Source organism: Rhinopithecus roxellana, chromosome 1 (assembly GCF_007565055.1).
Source record: "Rhinopithecus roxellana isolate Shanxi Qingling chromosome 1, ASM756505v1, whole genome shotgun sequence".
Taxonomy (NCBI): domain Eukaryota; kingdom Metazoa; phylum Chordata; class Mammalia; order Primates; family Cercopithecidae; genus Rhinopithecus; species Rhinopithecus roxellana.
The window spans coordinates 124,984,166-125,009,995 of NC_044549.1; the positions used below are offsets into that span (position 1 = coordinate 124,984,166).

Genomic DNA, 25,830 nt, shown 5'->3' on the forward strand with positions numbered 1-25,830 from the left:
TGAGACTGCACCATTGCACTCCAGCCTGGGTAACAAGAGTGAAACTCTTGTCTCAAAAAAAAAAAATTAAAAAAAAAAAAAAAAAAGAGAAGAGAATCAATTTGGGCTGGGCCCAGTGGCTCATGCCTATAATCCCAGCACTTTGGGAGACTGAGGTGGGCGGATCAGCTGAGGTCAGTAATTCAAGACCAGCCTGGCCAACATGGTGAAACTCCATCTCTACTAAAACTACAAAAATTAGCTGGGTGTGGTGGTGGGTGCCTGTAATCCCAGCTATTTGGGAGGCTGAGGCATGAAAGTCACTTAGACCCAGGAGGCAGAGGTTGCATTGAGCTGAGATGATGCTACTGCGCTCCAGCCTGGGCAACAAAGTGAGACTCTGTCTCAAAAAAAAAAAAAAAAAAAAGAAAGAAAATTAATTTGAAGAAAAAGGCTACAGTATACCTGATAGTGGATGGAGCTTTGGTTTGGAAGTTAGAAACTCACAGCATTAGTTCTGCTATTGTCATAGACTTAAGCCCTTTCAAGTGGTTTAGGTTTCATTTGTCTCACATAATTCAGTGTTAGGAAGTAGTGTTAGGACCATGTTGTTCCCCATTGTCACTTCCTGAGCATTATTTCCTATACCATCTTATAAAAATAGAATACCGCTGCTCCTTTGATTTTCATACCACATTTTAACCCCCTCATTCATCAAAGACTTAGCTCACAACTTACTCTCCATCTCATTTTGCTGTCAAATCATCCAACATTCACTTGGGTGACTGTTCCCGAAAATGTTTCTCATTTGGGTGATTTTTTCCCGCCACCTTGCTCTGTCACCCATTTCCGCAGTTGTACCCATGACACAAATTTCACCTATATCTGCTCCTCCTCTAATGCATCTGGCTTTTTGGCCATAATACAGAATTGCTAGTTCAATCACTGCTATTATAACCAGTTCTAATTGGGACTTCCAATTCTTTTTCCCATTTACTTCTTTAAAGGCTCTATTTGAATTTGGTGACCATGAATAACCACATGGTCACCAAATTCAAATAGATCCTTTCCATTTTCTGGAAACCCAGTCGTGTGTCCCTGGCCAACTCACTCATTTCTCTGGAATGGTCATTTCATTCTTCTGTATGCTCCTCACCCTTCTGACCATTCTACTTCCTCCCTTTTTCTTAACAGTCGATATCACCTCCTGCTGCTTTGCTTCCTACTCCACAACCACTCTGATCTGGCTTTTGTCTTTATCACTGCACCAAAAAAACCCTTTTAACAAGTGCTTTAACATGAGACTTGTGAAAATCTCTGCTGCCCTGTAGGTTGTTAAATTTAGAATTGGTATAATAAAATGGTTCAGAATTATGCTCTGGAGCTAGACTGATTGGATTTGAATGCTGGCTCGTTAGTTTTTAGCCATGTGACCTTGGGCATGTTACTTAATCTTCTAAAAATGATAATGATGATAATAATAGTAATATTTATCTTATTAGCTTGCTAGGAGGATTTAATGAATTAATGTATATGGGGCAGTGTTTCACCCATATATAGTAAGCCCTTAATAAATATTAACTTATTGCTCCTACCACTACCTCTGTTACTACTGTGATTACTACTACTTCATAGATAAGATAGAAAACAGAGAAATTAGATGGGAATTTCTTATTTTTTTTTTTTTGAGACAAGGTCTCTCTTTGTCACTCAGGCTGAAGTGCAGTGTCACACTGCAAGGCTAGGCTCACTGCAAACGATACCTTTGGGGCTCAAGTGATCCTCCCGCCTCACCCTCTCAAGTAGCTGGGACTATACGTGCCTGCCATCATGCCTGGCTAATTTTTGTATATTTTGTAGAGATGGGGTTTCACCATGTTGCCCAGGCTCAAATTTTATCTCTAAACCACTCTACCTATGTCTGAGGCATTCTCTTTTCCTTCCCTCCTATTGCAGTGGAGAGTTTTTCCCATATAAGGCTAATCCTTCTGTCTTTGTTTTGGAGCCTTTCTCTTTAAACTCACGCTATCCAACCTTATTTGCCAACCTTTTCTTTTCACATAAATGCTTCCAAATATAATTAAACATGCTCAAGTCTCTTTCATTTTACAACAACAACATTTTATGACCCCTTCCTGGCCTCCATATATCACTCTGTCTCTTTCCTCCCTTTCTTAGCCACATTTTTCAAGACTTATCAATGCTCTCATTTCCTTTCACTCTTCATTCCATTCTTATCTTGCTCTTGCCCCATTACTGCACTGAAACACTTCAAGCTCAGGTCCTCCGTGACCTTTACATTACTAATTCTGACATTTCCTTTCTTTAGCTTACTTGACTGTTAGCAACACCAACCACTCTCTCTTTCTTGAAACCCTTCCATACTATGGCTTCCATGACAAATTTCTTTTTCTTTTCTCTTCTCTGGTTATACCACGTTTGCTCACTTATCCTTTACTACATGGTTTTTAAATGCTAGAATTTCTCATAGCTTTGTGGTAGGCTGTCTTTTCACACTACTCTCTTGCCAGGTCTTGTCCACATGCCCAGCTTCAAATAGACCAGAAAAATATTGGCTGCTGTCACCAGTATTATGATATTCCTCAACCTTTCCCTTCCTTAGAGGACTTTTGGGAAGAAACATGGGGATATATTTAAAATTTGAGTTTTTTGGAAGAAAGGATGGCATTATAACTTATATTATTCCATTGAAATTAATCTAGCTCTAAAATGTAAGAAAACCCAATCCTTTTAATCAGATATATTAAAATAATATGTTGGAAGAAAAAAATTGTTGATAATAGTATGTCTAAAGTTACTATCCCATGAGTTAGCGATTATGAGAATGTTCAAATTCAGCAATAATTAAATACTATACATGAAGCTATTTTCTGGCACCGAAGAAAATCATGATAACAATGGTAGTAATAACAATGGCATTGGCAAGAATACAGCATAGTCCTAACATAAATATTTTCTTTTTTACTTTTGAGATGGAGTCTTGCCCTGTTGCCCAGGCTGGAGTGCAATGGTGCAATCTTGGCTCACTGCAACCTCCACCTCCCGGATTCAAGAGATTCTCCCACCTCAGCCTCCCGAGTAGCTGGGACTACAGGCGTGCGCTACCACGCCCAGCTAAAAAGTATTTTCTATATGTTTGATTTTTTTAGGCGACAGTTTGCCAAATTCCTTAAATTTGGCAGATTTTCGTAGTATATGATCTCATGCTCTGCAAGAGGGAAATAGACCTCTGGAAAAATGGATACTTCTCAGTCAGTGTATTACACACATGTGCACACACACATTAGAAACAAAAGAAGCAAAACCAAAAACCCAAGGACAAACTGATTCTGATGTCATTATTTCCACAGCAAACAGCTAGGATTTTTACATATGTGACATTAACTTAGAAAACTTAGAAAATGGAAAGCTCCTACTTCATCCTCACTGCCATGTTAGTGTCACCTAGGGGCTGCGATCTGAATCTTCACTGGACTCTCTTCGTTATTATAGCATTATATTGATTTTTATGATATTAAATTGCCTTTTGGAAGATATTCACTATTTAGTTCTTGGAGTCCCTTCCTCCTTTAACCCGTTCTCCCAAAACAGCTTTGATTTTTTTCAGAGACAGTATGCCAGGCATGCTGGTTAGCCTAGAATTAGTAGACACAAGGAACCTTCTGTCAGAGGGATTGCTGTGTCTGGCACAGGATCATTTGGGCACAGTATCATAGCTTGCCTGGCAGAAGTCTAAGCAAAGGGGCACAACACCCTTGGCAGGTTGAGAGTGGCAAGGGTAATGTCTTAGGTTGCCCAAGTAACTCTGTTTTAGTTAGAATCCTGACTAGCTGAGAAAGCATACTTCTCTCAATGGCCTTGGTGAAACCTTTTGATGATTGACTATTTCCTTAAGAGTAAGAGCAGGCTCAGAAAAGGGCTTTCATTCTGTTAACTTCTTGCTTTTCGCTATGTACATTGTTATATTGGTGGAAATTTCACATTTCATTATTTTATTTCCTTTTCCCCTCACTACTAAACACAGATTTTTTTTTTTTTTTTTTTTTTTTGTAAATTCGGGTGGGAGATGAGCTTTTGAATCTCTAAAAGCTAGTGTTGTGATTATCAATGTGTGGATTCTAAGATATCTGCTACCAACTAATAATAGCACCAAGACAAACTCTGAATGCTCACTGGATATGCCTGGGGATGGATATTAACATGGTCAATTTTACTCAAAATAGGATATTAGAAATTATTTTCATATTTAATTATATTCACATTAGTCATATAACTAGGAGATTTCTTTTCTTTTCTTTTGATAGGGTCTCGCTCTGTCACCTAGGGCTGGAGTATAGTGGTGCGTACATGGCTTACTGCGGCCTTGTTCTCCTGGGCCTAAGCGATCCCTCTGCCTTAGCCTCCTGTGTAGCTGGGGCCACAGGCATGTGTTAGCGTGCCCAGCAAATTTTTAAATTTTTTGTAGAGATGAGGTCTCATTTTGTTGTCCAAGCTGGTCTCAAACAATCCTCCCTCCTTGCCTTCCTAAAATGCTGGGATTACAGGTGTGAGCCACCGCACCTGGCCTGATTTTTTTTTTGAGATGGAGTCTAGCTCTTTCGCCCAGGCTGGAGTGCAATGGCGCGATCTTGGCTCACTGCAAGCTCTGCCTCCTGGGTTCAAGCCATTCTCCTGCCTCAGCCTCCTGAGTCGCTGGGACTACAGACACCCGCCACCATGCCCGGCTAATTTTTTGTATTTTTAGTAGAGATGGGATTTCACCGTGTTAGCCAGGATGGTCTCGATGTCCTGACCTCGTGATTCGCCCGACTCGGCCTCCCAAAGTGCTGGGATTACAGGTGTGAGCCACCGTGCTTGGCTGATGTGTTTTTCCTTGATGATGGGTTAAAAAGATCTTATTTCATTTATTTTTTATAATTTCAACTTTAGATTCAGGGGGTACATGTACAAGTTTTACATGAGTATATCGTGTGATTCTAAAGTTTGGGATATGACTGATCCCATCACCCAGTTAGTGAGTGTAGTACCCAACAGTTAGTTTTTCATCCCTGGCCCCTCTCCCTTTCTCTCTCCCTCCCTCCCCACTCTAGTAGTCCCCAGTGTCTACTGTTGCCATCTTTATGCCCCTGAATACCCAATGTTTAGCTTGCACTTATAAGTGAGAACATGGAGAATTTGGTTTTCTGTTCCTGTGTTAATTTACTTAGGATAATGGCTTCCAGCTGCATCCATGTTGCTGGAAAGGACATGATTTTGTTCTTTTTTATGGCACATAACTAGGAGATTTCTATCCTCATTATTAATGTATTAGCTTGTTTTCTGTATTGTTAATATCATTAAGCAAATATATTCTTTGTGTGTGTAGAGCACTATTCTGGGCCCTGGGGATACAATTAGTAAGTCATACTACTTACATACTTACAAGGAGTCTTGCTGAGAATTTGACCTATCAAAGATAACTACAATAAAATCCAATATACTACAATAGGTAATGGGAAACTGGTGGTAGTGGCTAGTATCTGCTAGGATGAGAAGAATAATCAAGGCAGGCTTCATAGAGAAGGTAATGTTTAAACTAAGTCTTTCAGACCACGTAAAAGCTCTAAGCAGGAAAATGCATTCCAGGCAGAGGAAACAGTATGTGGAAATATATGGAGGCATGTGAAAGTGTGGCACACTTGCAGAATTGTTAGAGATTGTTATGGAAATGGTTTATAATAGCTAACAGCAATATGCACGAGCAGTTAAATTGTGCCAGACACTGTTCCAACTGCTGTGCCCGTACAAAGTTATGTAATCTTCATAATAATACTAAGAAATAAATACTGCTGTTATTTCCATTTTATAGATGGGGTAACTGAGGCAGAAAGAAGTTAAGTAACTTATACAAGGTCTTATAGCTATTAAGTTCCACAGCTGACATTTGAATTCAAACTTTCTGGCCAATGCACTAAATCGGGGTCAGCAAACTATAGCTCATGGGCCAAATCCAGCTCACTGCCTGTTTTTGTACAACCTATAAGCCAAAAATAGTTTTGCATTTTTAATTAGCTGAAAAAGAAGTAAAATATTTTGTGATATGTGAAACATATGAAATTCAGATTTTTAGTGTCCATGAAATTTTACTGGAACCTAGCTATAGTCATTGGTTTAGTACTGTCTATAGCTGCTTTTACATTATAATGACAGAGTTGAATGTTTGCAAGAGACTATGATCTGCAAAGCGTAAAGTACTTCTTTCTTTTTTCTCTTTTTTCTTTTTGTTTTTTTAGAGACAGGGTCAGGCTCTGTCACCCATGCTGGTGTATAATGGCACAATCATACTTCACTGCAGTTTTGACCTCCTGGGTTTAAGCAATTTTTTCATCTCAGCCTCCTGAGTAGCTAGGAACTACAGTTATGCACCACCATGCCTGGTTAATTTAAAAAAATTTTTTTTTCTTTTTTTGTAGATATAGGTTCTCGCCATGTTGCTCAGGCTGGTCTTGAACTCCTGGCCTCAAGCAATTCATTCACCTTGGTCTCCCAAATAAAGTACTTTCTATTTGGCTCTTTACAGAGAAGGTTTGCTCTAAATCAGTGCACTCTACTGCCTCACAGTATATTTTGTTTTATTAATTAACACGAAGAATATCATACGTTAATAGCAATACTTGGAGTTATGTACTAGTTATCTTTTTAAAAGTCTGTTTTCTTATTTGTCGTCTTGTGTCCTCACATCAACCCTGAAATTAAAAAAAGGTTAAATTTGGTGTTTCTCTTGTATAGCTAGGAAACTTAGCTGTGGAAAGATTAGAATGGGCTGTGACATTAAAGTCAGACTCTTTTGCCTGTACAGCATCTTATAACATCCTCCATTCTGTTCTGAAATTTCTCCTCTACTTCTGTCCTACATACACAGTTGTTCAGAGTTTGGGCTTGAGGACACTCTATAAATGAGACATTTGAGACAGACTGAAAGCAAGGTAACACACACTCTTTCCTTAACCTTTGGTGCCTCTGCAACAGCATCTGAAATTTTCTGTCTTGGCAAGCTTCACCTAATTCTGAGCACCCTGCCAGCGAAGTGCTCCAGGAGGCTGGGATTTGATTGCAGATAAGTAAGCACTTACCATCAAAGGAGACAGGGGGCGTTTCTCATTTTCATTTCCATAAAGGGATGCCATTGCTTTGCCAGGCTGTGTGGAAAGCCTTTGCCTTAACAGTGACTCTTGAGTCCCTTTCAGGTTTTTATCTGGCCATATTCTACTTTTGTTTTTTTTCTTTTTTTTTTTTGAGACGGAGTCTGGCTCTGTCGCCCAGGCTGGAGTGCAGTGACCGGATCTCAGCTCACTGCAAGCTCCGCCTCCCGGGTTTATGCCATTCTCCTGCCTCAGCCTCCCGAGTAGCTGGGACTACAGGCGCCCGCCACGTCGCCTGGCTAGTTTTTTGTATTTTTTAGTAGAGACGGGGTTTCACCGTGTTAGCCAGGATGGTCTCGATCTCCTGACCTCGTGATCCGCCCGTCTCGGCCTCCCAAAGTGCTGGGATTACGGGCTTGAGCCACCGCACCCGGCCTTCTACTTTTGGAATATGAGGTTTCTACCTTTTTGCTATTCCTGATATTTTCCTTGGCTTAGGAATGCCTTCTTTTACCAACAAAATCACAGAAGCTTTTCTTGTTACCTTGGTACTACCACTAAGCTAGTCAGGGAGAGTGGAATCTAACTCTTCTATTTGTGACCTCAAGGGATGTTTGTGTTATTTATTGGTTTGTATTTTTCATTCTACTTCCCTTTTTCTAGGACGTAGCAGTCTGAAGTTTGAACTATAGGCCATGTTTTGTTGTATCATTGTGCTTGATGCTTTCAGGAAAAAATCAAGTTATTTAGATTTCTAAAGTCTTAATTTCTAGTGTGTCTTCTGTTTTCAGCCTCAATAGTGAATTTATATTATCAGATATCCAAAATTGATTATACCCAGATTTGGATTGTTAAGGCCTAGCAGAAACAAGGTGCAGCTTTAAGAGAGGTCAACTATGTTTCTGCTCATAGCCAGCATTTCCTTGGCCTCGGACAATGCTGAGGTCAGAGCAATGTAGAAAAACAGTTCTCTGTCCAAGGGGTCAGATGCCTGAGAGATGCAACTCAAACACCTACAATGAGGGGTAACATATACAGGCATTTGTCAAAACTTAATGAATGTGTACTTAATATTTGTGCTTTTCACTATATGTAAATTTTACCTCAAAAGAAAAATAATACTGTAAAGAGGTATTGAACTCTAGTTTATAGTGAAGTATTTGGAGAAATTATTACTAATGTCTGAAATGGGATGAATGGATGAAGGGATGCATACATGACAAAGCAAGTACAACATTAATGGTGGACGATAGCTTGTGTGGGTATATGCGGGGGGGAGGGTCACTGTGAACTTCTTTCAACTTTTCTGTGTTTGAACATCTTCATAATAAAATTTTTTGGGAAAATAAGTAAAGGGGATGGGCAGGTAATATAAATTAATAAAGCAGGCTTGGTATAACACACTAGAGAGAGATGGGGCCTGGGGCACTGAGAAATGCATGTTCTACCTAAAGAAGGCAGCTGCCACTCAACTCCAACCAGTTGTTGCTTTGTGGGAATCTGGCCCCAGTGTTGTAAGGTAATCTAATTTTTTAAAAGGAGTTTCAAATATAGAATTTTTGTGTGCAAAAAAATCTTTAATTTTAAAATACCATATGGGCCAAACAGTCTATTTTTGATTTACCAACTCATTTTCTATTCCAAATATTTCAGTTTTCGAGAAGAAATTGGGGGTGTCCTCTTGAGTTGTAAAGTTACCATTGTTATCACTAACACATGCCTTTAAAGAGATTTCACCTGTAGTGGAGACCTTATACTGTAACCTCAATTCCCCTGTTGTGTAGGCTGCTGTACAGTAATGCCTTGCCAGGCCCATGCCATGGTATTCATGACACTGACCCAACCAGGACTTTGCTGTGGGGCAGGGAACAGCTGTGAGGCTGAGCTGGTTGGCACTGATTTCTCTAGGCTCACTTTAGGATTATTTAATATGGAAAGGGCAACAGTACTTGTTAGTTTGCTGCTCAAATATAGTTCCTGAGTGCAAGTCACTTAGGCTTTAAGAGAAATTAGCACCAGTTGGGAATCAGAAACAGAAAAGACTTCTAAGACTTCCTTATATTCCCTGTTTTGTCTAAGTGGTGTCACAATTCACCCACGGTCCTAAGCTCTTAACAATCTCCATGTTATCCTTTCTCAACACTGACATTCTAATAAGTGACCCCGTTCGGTTCATTCTACCTCAGGGGTACTTCTTAAATCCATGTCCTCCCCAATGTCTTAGCTGCCAGTACCTTACTTCAAGACCTCATCCTCTCTAGCCTGGATTACAATTTCCTCACTGGTGTCTCTCATGAGTTTTCCCTCCCAGTGGTTCAATCTTCATATTCCCACTGCAATTATCATTCTAAGATACAATTCTGATAGTATCACTCTCTGGTTTAAAAACCTCAATACCTCCCTGTTGTCTTCAGGATAAAGGTGAGTGAAACTCTTTATCATGGATGGGATATAGGGACCTTCATGACTGTCAACATACCCTACCAGCCACAATTCCTTCTATTTTCCATTAGCCTATAGGGTAAAGTTCCAATTTCTCAGTATGGCAAATGAAGCACTACTTAAATTTCTATGCATGCCCCCACCCCTTTCTTAGTCTATGCATGCATAGAATTCTCACTATTCCAAAAAATGGACATTTTCTCTCTCCTCCAGACCTTTGCCTATGTTACTCTCTTTGCTTCAGATCTCTTCATTTGCTGCTGTTTCAGTGTTCTCTTTCTTTTTTATAACTCAGTTAAATAATTATTTTTATTTTTATTTTAAAAATTTTTTTAAATTATTTTTTTGATATGGAGTCTCACTCTGTTGCCCAGGCTGGAGTGCAGTGGTGCGTCTTGGCTCACTGCAACTCCACCTCCCAGCTTGAAGTGGTTCTCTTGCCTCAGCCTCCTGAGTAGCTGGGACTACAGGCATGTGCCACCACACTCGGCTAATTTTTTGTATTTTTTTAGTAGAGACTGGTTTTCGCTGTGTTAGCCAGGATGGTCTCGATCTCCTGACCTTATGATCTGCCCACCTTGGCCTCCCAAAGTGCTGAGATTACAGGCATGAGCCACCGCACCCAGCCCAAATAATGTTTATACTGGGAGATTTTTCCTGTCACTCCTGGACCAAGTTAGCAACTTCTTACTCTGCACTGCAACACTTTGTACTTATCTCTCGTTTTATATTAGTGATTATTTCTGTTGCATTGTATCATTTACATGTCTCTTTCCACCACTAAATGGTAAAGTCTTAATCATTTTTTATTACTACATCTCCACCTGAGGACGATGTCTGGCATAGTACAGGCCTTAGTAAATATTTGTTACGTGAATAAATGGAAATGCACATTACAGTCAGGGAACACTGATTACTGGGACAAATTCTTAACCTGTTCTTTGGTAATGTGAGTCAGTGTCAGATCCAGAACTTTATCTTCTTAGATTTTCTGCTTGTGCTAACTATTAGACTTGATGGACCCTCAGCAGCCAGTGACTCTGTTATGGTAAAACGCAGTCTAAAGCCCCTCAACTTCCTTTACCAGCTATAGGAGTCAGCTATAGGAGCCCTGGCCCGTTATTTTTCCTTTCCTCTAATCCTAACTTTAATTAACTTTCATCTCTTATGAATGAAACCTGATTGTGATCTATTTACATGTACAGGAACTTACATAGAGCTCATATTTATATTTAAGTATAACATTACTTATGTAGAACTATATTTATGTTTAAGTATATCATTTTTGCTCTTGTGTAGAAAGGAGGGTCCCTTGTTAACTCTGGAGGTTATACAAGGGTAATACAATAATAGCAGCTAACACATAACATTTAACTGTGTGCCAGGCACGAAGTGTTTTTATGTACATTAGCTCATTTAATCCTAATTGTAACCCCATGAAGTAGTTCTTATGATTGGTATGATAATTTAACAGATGAGGAACCCAAAGCAGACAGAAATAACTTGTTCTGAGAACACAAAACTACTTAACTGGTAGACCTGGGATTTGAACTCAGGAAGTCTTACTTCATAGTCTGTGCTCTTAACTGTATACTGTACTGCGTAGGGTTATTTAACTGCTTTCTCTCATGTCTTCTACCATGTAGTACTCTACCTGTGGGAGGACATGACAGTAAGTGTTATGGACTAATAATATATTATTAGCTTTGACTATATAAAACTCGATGAAAATATGCTGGGAAAAATAATAACCTTTTATTTAATATTCCTTTTAGGGATAATATTTGGTGTGCTGATTTATACTTTCTGCAGATTTAAACTGCCTGTAATTTCTTTGTGGCATTCACTCCTTACTCAACTCAAATCCCAGAATTGCCTTTCTTCTTTTCCCTGGACTTACTTAATAGCTATGGAGCATTGCCCATGCCATAGCTTTCAGGCTGTGCTCTTGTGGCTTGTGAAACACTTGTTTATGGGCACAGAGTGATCTGGAGTTAAATAGAAAAATCCCTCTCCATGGGACAACAATTTACTGTACATGCCAACTTGGCAGCAGGGTAGACCATTGGGGGGCTGTGATTAAGACAGGTAGCCAAGATAGGAAGGAGGTTTCTAATCCAGACTCATGCTAATAAACAGAGTGGTAACCAAAGCAATTTAATGAGATCTTTGTGTTTTGCATTTAATCTAGTTAGGAGTAACCAACTTAAATTGACCAATTGGCCACATTCCTCATATAAAATTTTTGGAGGGGTAGACTAATATCAGTTAACACTGTATATACGAAAATAAAGCTATTTTTAGGGAGATGGTATTAAGCATTGAAAATGTTCCATGAAGCAAGTAGTTTCTTGACCCTGGCCATGAACTCTATTTTGGATACCTCTAAATTGGTAGGTAGAAAGCATTTAGGTGGTTCTGTGACTGAATATATGACCTTAAATAAGAATCATTTAACTTTTCCAAGGCTGAGTTTCTTCATCTGTAACATGAAAAGTCCTAATGCTTATCTCTCCAGCTTCCATATTCTTTTTTTCCTTTACTGCTTTGTTATAATAGACTATTTCCAAGGAATGTCTTTGATCAAGTCTGTAAAGGTGTATCATTCCATTACTTAGTGTGTCTTAGCTCTTATGTGCAGAATTTGTAAGAAGGCAATTTCAACAGGACTTTCTTATATTCAAGTGTCAGAGTTACTCAGCTATCTCATCTTTGATCTGAAAGAAAGTCATACTTCGGATTTTTATCACAATTAGTAGGCCACATTTATCCCTCAAAATTAGAATTATCAGTGAGTAACAAAGCAGAGATTTGGAGACTGGAACATACAACTTCTGTTTGAAGATGACTCATGGGCTTTGAGAAAATGCAGATTTCATTTTCTGATCTCATTCTTCATCTTCTTTCTCCTCAACTTTCAAAAAACATGATTTGATGATAAGAGATCAGACATGTATAACCATAGTGCAAAAGTTGCCAAGTTGTAAGACAGCCGAATGAGTTTTTCTTCATTTAGGTGAATAAAAGCATGGGGAATAGAGAAGATTGAGGGAAAAGTTATTTGAAGCGAAGTGCTTGTTAGAATCCAAAATGAACACATTTTTGACACGTAAGTACTGTTAACCCTTAGGCAATATGATGCTTGCTCTTACTTGAAGGAAGATGTTCTTTGGTCCCAACTTGTAAGCATTTGCAGTCTTGAGGTAATATGCCAGTTTACTGAGAACAAAATCTTAATCAGTATGATACTTCATGGAAAATTCTTTACTTCTGCTCTCTCGGCTGTCTCTCTTGAAAGGGTACAGTTCTGTGTCCAGAGCCTGCCTGATCACTGAGTACATAATCAGATATAGTTCTCACCATCTGAGAGCCAAACTGTCTCTGCCAATGGGGTTATGAGTCTTTCACACAGTGCAGACAGTTGCTGGGGTCACCTGTCATGTTGGAGCAGACTGCTGTGATGATTCCTACTTAAGCAATAGTTATATTATATCATGATTGGAATGAAGAGACAGGTACTTGGAAGGACTGACTCAAGCTCTGGATCAGTCAATCTTAACTACTAATAGGTTAAAGCCTTCATGTAGTGAAGATCTGATGGTGGAGATTGCCAGATTTACTGAGTCCTTTATCACCTTTAATTTATTTGTACCACCGGCCCTCTGTATCTGTGGATTCAACCAACTGCAGATTGAAAATATTTGGGAAAAATAAAAAAAATTTAATATTAATAAAAATAATATAAACAAAAACAGTATAGTATAATGACTATGTAGTATTTACATTATTTTAGGCATTTTGGGTAATCTAGAGATGATATAAAGTATTTAGAAGGATGTGCATAGGTTATATGCAAATACTATACCATTTTATTTAAGGAACTTGACCCTCAGTGGATTTTGGTATCTGCAGGGAGTCCTACAACCAGTTCTCTATGGATACTGAGGGACAGCTGTATAATTTCTTGGCATATGATTTCTTGGCTGCCTAGTTGGGGCAAGGGGACTTTGAACTTAGAAATGTTGGGTTTCACAGGGACCTCATCAATCAGTATTTCTATCCCAGTTTCAGTCCTCAGCCAGAATACCTTCAGTAAAATGCCTCATGTGAGAACCATGATTAGTTCTTTCAGGGTTTTGCTATTTGAGCCAGAGTTGGTTAAACAGTTTCTAAAACTTTCTACTTAATGTAGTTGTCTTTTAAAAAGTCGTATGATAAATTTATTGATCACTTTTCATCTGTCAAAGAAGGGATCAGTTACAGCTGTGATTTTCAGTTATTAGTAAGGATTGAGGATATGGCAGACTCTCTAGGTTCTGATTCCCTATTCTATGGCAAGTTTATTAGTTTCCTGTGGCTTCTGCAGCAAATTAACACAAACTTGGTGGCCTAAAACAAAATTATTCAATCATTCTTCCACAGTTCTGGAGGCCAGAAGTTTAAAATCAAGGTGTTATCAGGGCCATACTCCCTCTGGTATATATATACATTATATGTATATACCATATTTTACTTGTCCATTCACCCATCAATGGGCTCTTCAGTTGCTTCCACATTGTAGCTGTTGTGAATAAGGCTGCTGTGAACATGGGTGTACACATACCTCTTTGAGAGACCCTGCTTTCAATTATGACTATTATTATTTCTTTTTTTTTTTTTTGAGATAGAGTCTCATTCTATCCCCCAGGCTGGAGTACAGTCTCTGCTCACTGGAACTTCCACCTCCTGGGCTCAAACAATTCTTGTGCCTCAGCCTCCTGAGTAGCTGGGATTACAGGCGCATGCCACCACACACAGCTAATGTTTTATATTTTTAGTAGAGACAAAATTTCGCCATGTTGCCCAGGCTGGTCTTGAACTCCTGAGATCAAGCAGTCCACTCGCCTCAACCTACCGAAGTGCTAGGATTACAGGCATAAGCCATTACGACAGGCATCAATTATTTTGAGTATATACCCAGAAGAATCCTATTTTTGAATAGAAAATAGAAATGGTAAGTCTATTTTTAATTTTTTGAGGAACTTCCATACTGTTTTCCATAGAGGCTATACCATTTTACATTCCCCTGAGCAGTGCACAAGGATTTTAATTCTTTGCCAACACTTTTTTTTTTTTTTTTTGAGATGGAGTCTTCCTCTGTCACCAGGCTAGAGAGTAGTGGCATGATCTTGGCTCACTGCAACCTCCGCCTCAGGGGTTCAAGCGATTCCCCTGCCTCAGCCTCCCAAGTAGCTGGGACTACAGGCACATGCCACCACGCCCAGCTAATTTTTTGTATTTTAGTAGAGATGGGGTTTCACCATGTTGGCTAGGATGGTCTCAATCTCCTGATCTCATGATCCACCCACCTCGGCCTCCCAAAGTGCTGAGATTACAGGTGTGATCCATCGTGCCCAGCCAGCACTTTAAAAATATTTCCTTGCATGCTAAAATTTTATTCTTACATTTTATTATTTATTTTTAGAGACGGGTCTTGCTTGTTGCCCAGGCTTGAGTGCAGTGGTGCTATCATAGCTCACTGCAGCCTCGATCACCTGGGCTCAAGCGATCCTCCCTCCTTAGCCTCCCAAATAACTGGGACTACAGACCTATTTTGTTTTTTGGATAATAGCCATCCTAATAGGTATAAGGTGCTATCTCATTGTAGTTTTGATTTTCATTTCCCTAATGATTAGTGACATTGAGCATTTTTTCATGTGCTCATTGGCCATTTGTATATCTTTGGAGACGTGTCCATTCAAATCTTTTTTGCCCATATTTGAATCCGGTTGTTTATTTTTTGTTGTTGAGTTTTAGGATTTCTCGATATATTCTGGCTGTTAATCTCTTAACAGATATATGATTTGCAAATTTACAAAAATTTATTACATACATATATTTTTGCTTATAAAAAATATGGAATGCTTCATGAATTTGCTTGTCATCCTTACGTAGGGGCCATGCCAATCTCTGTATTGTTCCAATTGTAGTGTATGTACTGCCGAAGTGAGCACTGATTTGCAAATAATTTTCTCCCACTCTATGGACTGCCTTTTTACTCTTTCGGTAGTGTTTTTTTGATATACTCCCTCAACAATTTTGTCCACATGATTTGTTGAAATCAAGGAAAGCGTGGGCTGAAAAATCCAAACAAGTAGGTGTTAGGCTGCACTAAGCCCAGCTTCTAGTGTAACATATGCCCAGATACCTGGAGCTGGGTTTTATGGGGAAGAGTTGTTCTGAGGCCAAGGCAGGTAGTATTAGTGATATTCTGAGACACAACAGCAAGGTCAGCTCTGAAAGCTGGCACTTGCTGCTGGCAACAGTTGCAGGCTATTTTGGGAACCGAGGAGGCTTTGTTTTGTGAGGCCTTCTCTGCACTGCCAGATTTAACCCTGGCCCTGATTGATCATCAGCCACTTTTGCCTTTGATATGGAGAGAGCAATATCAGGTACGGTAGTGAGATCACAGTGCTCTTTCCCCAGATTATTGGTAAAATCAAGTATTTTTCCTTGGAGATTGTCATTGCCAGACAAATGTGACATGCTGATGTTAGGAAGCTTTAATTTATTACCTGGCAGTTTTTCTAAATAGTTCCTTCATACTAGTAATTAAGTTATATCTCTATTTCTTAAGGAGCTTAGAACATGTTGTTACTTTAGTAAAATTTGATATGTCTTCAGGAATGCAAAATAGGAGGAAATGGACTTAAACTACATCAGAAGGAATCTGGGCCAAATGCAAAGAATTTCCCCATTATCATGAGTAACATCAAAAGCTTGTTTAGCCTGCTTCCCAAGAAAAGGAAAGACCTATCTCTCTGGAAGATTTAGCATAGCGCTGTGTAGAGGCATGGTGTTGAAGTTCATGTCCCTGGACACAGTTTTATAAGTGGGCGAATCTGCTCATCTACCATGGTTCAGTTGTGAATGAGTCAGCAGTGCAGCTGCAGATGGAGTGGGCAGAAGGGCATCTAAATTTAGTCGTTATTCACTGGAGAAGATTTTCAGGAACTATGTGTCTCTCATCCAAGCTTTAGTCTCTTATCCATGCTTTAGTCATATTCCTTCTTCTGGAGGCAAAAAACAAACAAACAAACAACCAGAGAGAGAGCAAGAGAACAGTTACTCCAAGTTGCTTAATGAGAGTGAGTGTCCTACAACTCTTGATTGGTCTTACCTACAAGGATGATTCTCTTCTACCTTAACTGGGTGCATACTATTTTATTCATATAGCTCCTGAATTTAAGAATCCTTGGGATTCTGAACATTAGAGGGGGAATTTTTTGCAGTTAGACTTACAAACAAGCTCCAAAATCTTGCTAGTTCAAAGACATTTTTAACCAAACTGCTTTCCTCCTATAAGGTACTGGGGGTGGGGAGGGCTGTGATCAGTGAGGAATAAGTACTTTTTGAGTGTTTTTTTTTTTTTCCCCTTGAGGCAGTTGCTGTGTGTTACACTGTTGCCTTAACAACAGCAAAGTCAGGAACAATTCCAAGGGCTTATCTCCTTTAATCTTTACAAAACCTTATAAGGTAGGTGGTACTCCCAATACTATAGATGAGTACATATGCTTATAGTTAGGTTAGATACCCCACTGTGGGTTGTATGCATCAGCAGAGCTGGTATGCAAGCCCTGGTCTGTCTGACTCCAAAGCTGGTGCTTTTATTTATTTTACAAATAGAAATGGGGTCTCACTGTGTTGCACAGGTTCTCCTGGACTCAAGCGATCCTCCCACCTCGGCCTCTCAAAGTGCTGGGACTACAGGTGTGAGCCACCATGCCTAGCCAAAACTGTTTTAAACAATATACCATCCTTCACTTTGTGGAGGGTATGGGGAATGATTTAGACAGTTGGCCTCCTTTATTTTGTCTAAGATGGTTCTTCACAGATTGATGATCGCTAAATTACATTTTTAGAGTATGCTAGTTTTGTTGTTTAACTTCCTTACAATGTCATTCCCATAAAATTTTGTGTCAAACTGGCTGTAGTGGCATGTAGCTGTAGTCCCAGCTACTTGAAAGGCTGAGACAGAGGCTTTTTGAGCCCAAGAGTTAATGACCAGCCCTGGCAACAGAGCGAGACCCTGTGTCAGAAATTTTTTTGTATCAAGGATTTGAGATTTATAAGACACAATATCACAAAATTTAAAAGAAGAGAACTGAAGTAGTGATGAGGTGAAGGAGATTAAGAAAAGGAGAGAAGAGGGGAGGAAAGAGAAAAGATAAGTTTTCTCCCATTTGATACCTGGACTAGCTGGGCTTATTTTAGGGCCTCTGGAATGTGGCTGCTGTTGTCTTTAAAGGCCAAAGAAGGATCTTGAAAACATTGGCTTCTAAAAGTCTGCTTGATAGTGGTGTGGACATTAGAGCTAAGTTTTTAGATTGTTCTTTCAGAGCCAAAGAAATTTTGCAACCCAGCAAGAAGCAATTGACCCAGCTGTCCTGGCCTACACAGGTTTAGACGGCACATTTGACCTTCTTGATATAAGAGTATTACTAAGGGCAAAGAGTGTTTTTAGCACAGCCTTTAAAATACTTTATTATTCTTGGACTTCAGTACCTTTTTGAAAGTGTCCCCTTCCATTTTTTTACTTAAAAATGATTATTTGCAAAAAAGAAAAATAAATAAAATAAAAATGTTTATTTACAGTTTTTAGTGAGGTACTCTGCGATAAGTTGGCTAGACCTTGCCATATGGGATTGTAAATGGGCAGACATACAATATATGACCAATTTAGTGATAAGCATACTTATGAACTATTTGTAAATATGAATAATTATTAAACATTTTACATGGTAAAGAATGGGATATACTTGTGGAAGCTGATAAATCTAAGAAAACATCATAGAAGAAATATAATTTCTGGAGCTGCTGTTGAAAACTAGACCACTGTGAATACTGGCTATAAAACTCAGATTGGCCAGAAGGTCAGATTGGAGGAATATATTATATAGCATCAAATCAAACCTAGACTGACATTTTTAGCTAATCTCAGTAACTATAAAAGAAGTATCAAATATTTTGGGAAAGAAATAACAAAGATGCTGTTTGTAACCAAGTTATCTAATTAAATTTTCATCTAAATGAAATCACACTTTTTTCATTCATCTCCTTCTAGGCAGGATTGGTATGAGGTTTATCTCTGAAGGGAGTTCCTGTAAGTTCTCTTGGTATGATATGTACTACTTAAGTCCTGTAGTTACAAGGACCCTCTAGAGTTCTAACTTTAATTCTTTCCACAGTAATCTTTTGCCATTTAAATAGTTCATTATCACCATGAAATATCTTTTGGTATGTTTGATTAAAGTCAGTGGTTATCAAGCTGATCTCAGGATTCCTTTATACTTAAAAAATCATTTAGGACTCCCAAAATTTAACCAGGACTTTGCTTGTATTGATTATTATATGTTACTGAGAAATTTTTAAAATATGTAGTTATTAAATATGTACTTATTAAGTCATTTAAAGCAACAATGACCCTGATTACATGTTAATATAAATAACATAATTAAAAATAATGATATTGTTTTACATTTTTACAAATTTATTTTAATGTCTGTATTCAATCTGTTGTGATATATTATTTTGATGAAAGTATATAAAATGTGGCCTCTCAAGGGTATATGTTTGGAAAAGGGAGGAGCATTTAAAAGTCTGTTCAGACAATTGTAGATGTTTTTCTTGGATGTTATACCAAACTCCAACAAGTGATGGTTTGTTTCTTTTTCTTTTTCTTTTTCTTTTTTGAGACAGAATCTCTGTGACCTAGGCTGGAGTGCAGTGGTGCCATCCTGGCTCACTGCAACCTCTGCCTCCTGGTTTCAAGTGATTCTTGTTCCTCAGCCTCCTGAGTAGCTGAGATGCACCACCATACCTGCCTAGTTTTTGTATTTTTAGTAGAGATGAGGTTTCACCATGTTGGCTAGGCTGGTCTCAAACTCCTGACCTTAGGTGATCCACCTGCCTCGACCTCCAAAGTGCTGGGATTACAGGCATGAGCCACCACACCCAACCTGATAGTTTCTTAAATGTAAGTTTTGGAAATGGTTGTTTAAGACATGAGTATCTTAAATGTCCGTGCAGTGTGGAAACTGAAACCATATCAATGGACTTTTCTTACTCTCTTACATTAAAACACATTAGTCTAACTTGTACTTTGAATGAATCTTTTACTTCTTGTGTGATTTTCTAACACCATGCATTTGTTTATTTGGAAAATATAGGTTGATTGAGTTATAGAGATCTTACAAATCTAAATACATTTCATTATATAATATCAACAAATCAGATTTGTTGATAGACAGACCTTATCAGAAAAGTGAATACTGGAAAGCTGTCAAGCTCATGGTGGTAGCTGTTTCCAGAATTCTTATCTTCACTTGGATGGTCAAATTTTGTTGCAACACATACTGATTATTTTCTTGGAGTGACAGGCTTACTTTGTTTGTTTTCAAGTCCGAATTATCACAATTTGTTGGTTATTCTTTTGAGTAAAAATGGTGTTATTTTGATTTAAAAAGTGGCTAGTTCATCTCACACCTGAAGCAGATGCTCAAGTGGTGTATTTTTATTTTTATTTTTGTTTTTGTTTTCAAGACAGGGTATTTCCCTGTCACCTGGGCTGGAGAGCAGTGATCATAGCTCACTGCAGCCTCGACCTCCCAGGCCTAAGTCATCCTCCCACCTTAGCCCCCAAGTAGCTGGGACTACACGTGCATGCCACCATGCCTGGCTAATTTTTAATTTTTTTGTAGAGATGGGGTCTATGTTGCTCAGGCTGGTCCTGAACTCCTGGACTCAAGCAATCCTGCTGCCTCAGCCTCTCAAAGTGTTGGGATTACAGGCATGAGTTACCATGCCTGGCCCTAGGTGCTTTTTCCTAGAATCAACCATCATACCTCAAAATGCAGCAGAAGTGCTTTAAGTATACTTTCCATTTTCTCACACAGAATATTAAAAAATTTCTACTGCTTCTTCAAGGTTATTCTTAAGTGAAACTGGCTTTCTTTTTTATTTTTTTAACTGTATGTGGTGGGGAAGAATATAGTGCCTGCTGGTAGTTTTTGATGCCATTGTCTTGCTGCATGCGAAGGCACCAGTAGTTTTACTCACCATTGCTTTTGCATCATTAGTTTAAATGTCAATACAATGAAAATGCAAGTAATATCTTAATATTATTATGAAAATCCTTTGATTTGGATAATTCTACCTGAGCTGAAGTTTTAGCCTTGTTTTTTAAAGGAGGGGATTAAAAGGCAAGTTTTAAAAAGGGAGTCTCATTTGTTTCTTGGTCCTGATTTATCCCAATGGTTTTGTAACCATCGAAGCTTGATGATGATTACCATTTTCACATGTGGGTCTTCTACCACATTTTTATTCTGTAGCTATGTCAAGACCTTTTGGTTTTTTTAGATCTCATTGCTGTTCGTGACTGTTTCTTTTAGTCTTATGGTAAGCCTAAAGCCTTTATTCAAAAAGTTTCTGCTGTCTCCTAATTGCTGCCATGAAATGAGCAGATGAGACTCCCTAACCATCCATAACTGCAAGCATACTTTGCGATAGTGTTTGAAGCCATTCAGAAAATACATGAAAATACATTTTTTCTGTTTGAAATGATCACCCTACCATTTCTCACCAAAGCAAGGTTTGTTTAGCAATTCTAGAGTCGTAAACTACAACTTCCCACTGAGAAAAATTGCATTTGATCCTGTGTGATTTTTTCTTTTTTAAATGAATGAATGAATGAATGAATTTTTTTATAATAGAGACAGGGTCTCACTTTGTTACCCAGGCTGGTCTTAAACTCCTGACTTCAGGCAATCCTCTGATTATTTTCTTTTAAAATTAATAAGCATCTGCGATAAATAGGTGGCAGTGAAATAAAATAAAATTCATATACAAATCAGTGTTTTGTAACATGCTTTCCTTTTCATAATATAATGATGAAACAGCTTATTCATTTATAGCACTTTAGAAATCACTTTCATAATTAATCCTAATAATACTATAAATAAGATTACGTATCATTATATGTGAAACTGTGTTTCACAGTTGAGATATTAAGGCATAGAGACATTTAAGGAGCTTGTATAAGATCACAAAGCCTAGAAGTCATGCTCTGGACACAAAATGGAAGAAATAGAAGTTAATGTATTACTAGAACTGCTGGGCGTTGTCAATGCCCAGAGCAGCGTCTGGCACGTAGTGGAACCCAGTGAATACTTGTTGAATGAATGAACGGACTTTTCTTTTCAGGCATGTATTGATGAAAATTTGGATATGGTGAAGTTTCTGGTGGAGAACAGAGCCAATGTAAACCAGCAAGACAATGAAGGCTGGACACCCCTTCATGCAGCAGCTTCCTGTGGCTATCTCAACATAGCAGAGTGAGTGAGCCTCTGTGTGTGTGGCTTTGCAGTATTTGTAGGAATAGCCTTCATTACTCCTCTATTCTTAGGAATTTGAATTTTATAAATAATTATAGTCTCTCTTGATTACAGATTACAAAAGCAGAAAGTTGAATTATGTTTAAGACATAACTAATACAATGTTTTGTAAAGCTGCTAAATCCATAGTTTTTTAGTTGAAACTTTTTGTTTGCTTCTGTTTGCAGGTAATTTATATTTGCTGGGATATGCAGAGGTGGCTGTTCCACTGTCTCGGTTCACTTTCTGAACAACTGTAGCTGGGCATGTGTATAGGCAGGCCTGGAGATTTTTTTCTGGATTCTTTGTAAACCTGTTTCTTTTTTTTTTTTAATCAGTGCTTAGTACAAATGAAGGTAAAAAATGCCTAGCATACCAGTCACAGCACTCATGTAGTTAATAGCAGAAGAATGAGCCTAAACATATGGAACAAAGGAAAGGTGGGCACTGGCATGTGTTCTCCACATTAGTTGAATGGGAATGTTTAATAAGATACATTAGGAGGTACTATCTCCAGGACAACTCGTTTCCCCTCCCGTGGGTAGAAGAATCCTGACCATGTGGTACCTGAGCTATAAGAGGCACTGAATAAATATCTGTTGTGTGAAGGAATGATTGGGAAGTTTAGTCTTAAACAAGGAAGAGACTTTGGCAGTCGAAACATCTTTAAAATGAGGCAGTTGAGCGTATTCTAGATGAGGGTAAATTTCTATTGTTAAGGTAAATTCCCTAAATAAAATCATGATATTCTATGCTCCTTTGAAAATCAGATTGCTTGATTGAAGGCCCTTTTCAATAATATGAGTAGAACTCCATTACATTTCTCCTGTTCAGGAAACAGCAGGGAGAATTTTGTTGGCAGCTCTGTAGAGGCCTAAGAATGACTTCCCACAGAATCTGATTTGCCCAGGTTTCCTAAGGGGAGTCTGAGTTGCTAGGTTTGCTGCTGACCCAGGGATGCTCAGTGGGAGAAGTTAGACAAAAGGAGAGTCAGAGCCAGAGAAACTTTAGGCAGCAGCACTGGTGTTTGACTGGGCTACTTGTTCTAAAAAGTGGATGACTGGGTTGGCCCCAAAGCCACCAGAAATAAACAATGCAGTTTTCTTCACTCTTGATTCCTCCCTCTGTTGCAATTTAGTAAAAGTCAGTAACTTCTTCATCCCCTAGGCTGCCCATTTTCAGAGTCTAACAGGAAGGAGGGCTCTTATTCTCAGTGTTATCCAGGAACGCCAGAATTCTGATGCCTAAGAGTTGAGGTGATTTTACTTAAAACATTTATTTAAGAAACATTTATAGAATATGTTGGCCTTTCAGTTGCTATTTGTTCAGGTGGCACGCTTGTGATATTCAAGCTACCAAATCTCATTACATTCAAGGATTCAATTTTTTCCTAAGTTTTTTTCTTTCACTTTTCTAAGGAGAGCTCATGCTTAGAATTAGGATCACTTGTGCTGGCATTATCCTCCTGTGTGTGAAGCTAAGTACAGAGAATGATTGTAATTGCTTTTTTTTTTTTTTTAACAGTGATTTCTTTAATTCATCCTTATGAACAAATATAATTCTTCTGGAAGTAAGTTCAAAATGTAACAGTCTCTAGCTCAGACAAATATTACCTGGTATGAAATAAATCTGTGAGAGCTACTATTTCCTAAGACAAATTATTACAAATTAAACTTGGAAGTGTGACCAGGAGAGAGGTGATGATCTAGACCAGAATACATTGCAGAGGTGAGGTGGTGGTAGAGATGGCCTTCTTTATTTTATTTTTCACTATACATATCATTATTAGACAAGTTTTGACTTTACTGTCATTTATTTATTTGCGGTATGTAGTTTATATATATATATATATACACACACACACATACCATACACACACACATAAATACAAACACAATGGAAAAAAAATTGTACTATTCATTTTGGTTGCTTTACCTCAGGGCCAATAGAGAATGTTTTAAATAACCCTGATCATCTCATCGTTTTTATTTTTGTATCTGAAAGATCTTAGACTTTATGCTCTTATTCCCAGAATCATTAGGAACTCTAAATTTCAAGGGAGTAGAAATGAATAAAGGCAAACTGGCTTTCTAGGAAGAATCCAAGTACATTCTATTTCATGTTTCATGATGATCTTTTTGTCTCAGTATGTTGCATCAAAAGGAGGGAGCTTCAGAGGCTTTTTTCCTCATTTTAAACTGAGTTCAGGCTCAATGCTAGTTAGCTGGGTGTTTTTACATTTTTATTGTGAATAATGTTTAACTTAGAAGCAGCAGATTGATCCAAATGTACAGCATTTGGCTTTATAGTTTATTGAGATGCTAATTTATTCTCAGTTTTTGAACATATTTCATTTTATTTCTTCCTCACTTAGAATAGTAGCATAAAGACCTTGTATTGGTGTTGAGTTAGGAAGGACAAGAAAGCTTTATTTTCTAGGGGCATATTTATTGAGCTATGAGCCTTTGGGCAACTGTAAGGATTCTCAGAGATAAAGTAGAAATTGCTTCATAGGTTGATATTTATTCTTGTCCAGGTAAAGGTAAAACTAAAGAGGTTTTTAACTTTTTTTTTTCCCTAAAACTGGAGAAAATGGAAAAACAGAGAGCCAAATTACTTTCTAAAAATTCATCTTCTTGATTGTAGAACATGGGAAAAGCAGGGTCCTGTATACCCAAGTGACATTATGCCTGATCCAGTAGGGATGGAATAGACGTCAGAGTAGAGTGGTTACATATTTCATGTAGTTTAAGCAATATTTATGGAATGCCAAGAGAAAAAAGCAAGTGTCAGATGCCATGGCAATGATAATACTGAGGAAGACCTAGTTGTTGCTATGAACCAAAAAGTATCTGAGACAGGTTTCAATCAATTTAGAAGTTTATTTTACCAAGGTTAAAGACATGCACCCAGGAGACAGATCTGTGCCTTTCCCCAAAGATCAAGTTGAGAACTTCAGTACTTAAAAGGGAAAAGCAGCCTGGAGGGGAAAAGGGGAGGGCATGGTCACATTCCTGAATTCACAAAGAAAGGAGCGGGTAGGGAAATAGTCAATTAAATGTTCATCTCACGCTCAGTAAATCTCACTTTACGTAAGATAAGGTGAACATAGAGGTAAACATAGAACCTGCAGAGATATTTAACTTTTTATCTATAGCTATCTGCTTAGGAACAAAAGGTAAGGCAGCTTCTTACATGACTCAACTTTCAGCTTAATTTTTTTTTTTCTTTTGGCTTAGTGAAATTAGGGTCCCAAGTTTTTATTTTCCTTTCACATGGCATTCAAGTAGCCTTCAGTCTGATGGAATGTTTGCATCGAGGTACAGTGTAAGTCATGACCGAGGTCTAGAATTAGTGTTTGTTGGGGAGGAAAAGAAGGAGGATGGGGTTAAAGGAAGGAAAGAGGGAATTCAGTTTGTGAGAACAGACAAAGCTTTCATGAAGGCAAAAGCATTTTAAATGAACTTTGAAAGAAGTGAAAGCTTTCTAGAAGGGAAAAGAGAAGGGAGAGAGTTCCACCTAGTTGGAAGAAACAAGCTGTGAAAGAGAGCTGGGTGAGAGTTGATGTGTTTGGGAACAGTAAGTGGTTTAGTTTAATTATAGAGTATAGGGTACACTTCAATCCAGGAAACATTTTTTGAGTGCTTACTATGTGTATTATTTGCATTTTGATATTTCAGGGTTGGGGAGGTGTAGCTGAATATTCCTTTGGCCTAAGGGAGAGGAATCAAAAGAGAGGAGCTATTGAATATGTGGAAATGAAGGGTAATTTATGAATGGAATACTAGGACTTGATAGAATTAAGAATACAAATAGAGGGAGTTAGTTTTGGAACTGAATAAGGTCTGTCTTCTTCT

The 25,830-nt window shown here is 38.3% G+C and overlaps 1 protein-coding gene and 1 non-coding gene across 12 annotated transcripts in view; one reads left to right on the top strand and one right to left on the bottom strand.

Moving 5' to 3' along the window:
• PPP1R12B (protein phosphatase 1 regulatory subunit 12B) overlaps positions 1 to 25,830 on the top strand; it is a 242,300-nt gene that overhangs the window by 50,751 nt on the left and 165,719 nt on the right. For all 11 annotated transcript variants that reach the window (XR_004057260.1, XR_004057262.1, XR_004057264.1 and 8 more), the window contains exon 2: positions 21,804 to 21,934. Coding sequence is in view for 8 of the 11 variants with exons in the window: in XM_030930268.1 (XP_030786128.1) it covers positions 21,804 to 21,934 (131 nt within the window). In the remaining 3 variants the exon portion in view is untranslated. The remainder of the gene's footprint in view (positions 1 to 21,803; positions 21,935 to 25,830) is intronic.
• On the bottom strand, positions 15,453 to 15,556 carry LOC115900854. The gene has a single exon (XR_004060506.1). It is a non-coding gene; the product is annotated as a U6 spliceosomal RNA (small nuclear RNA).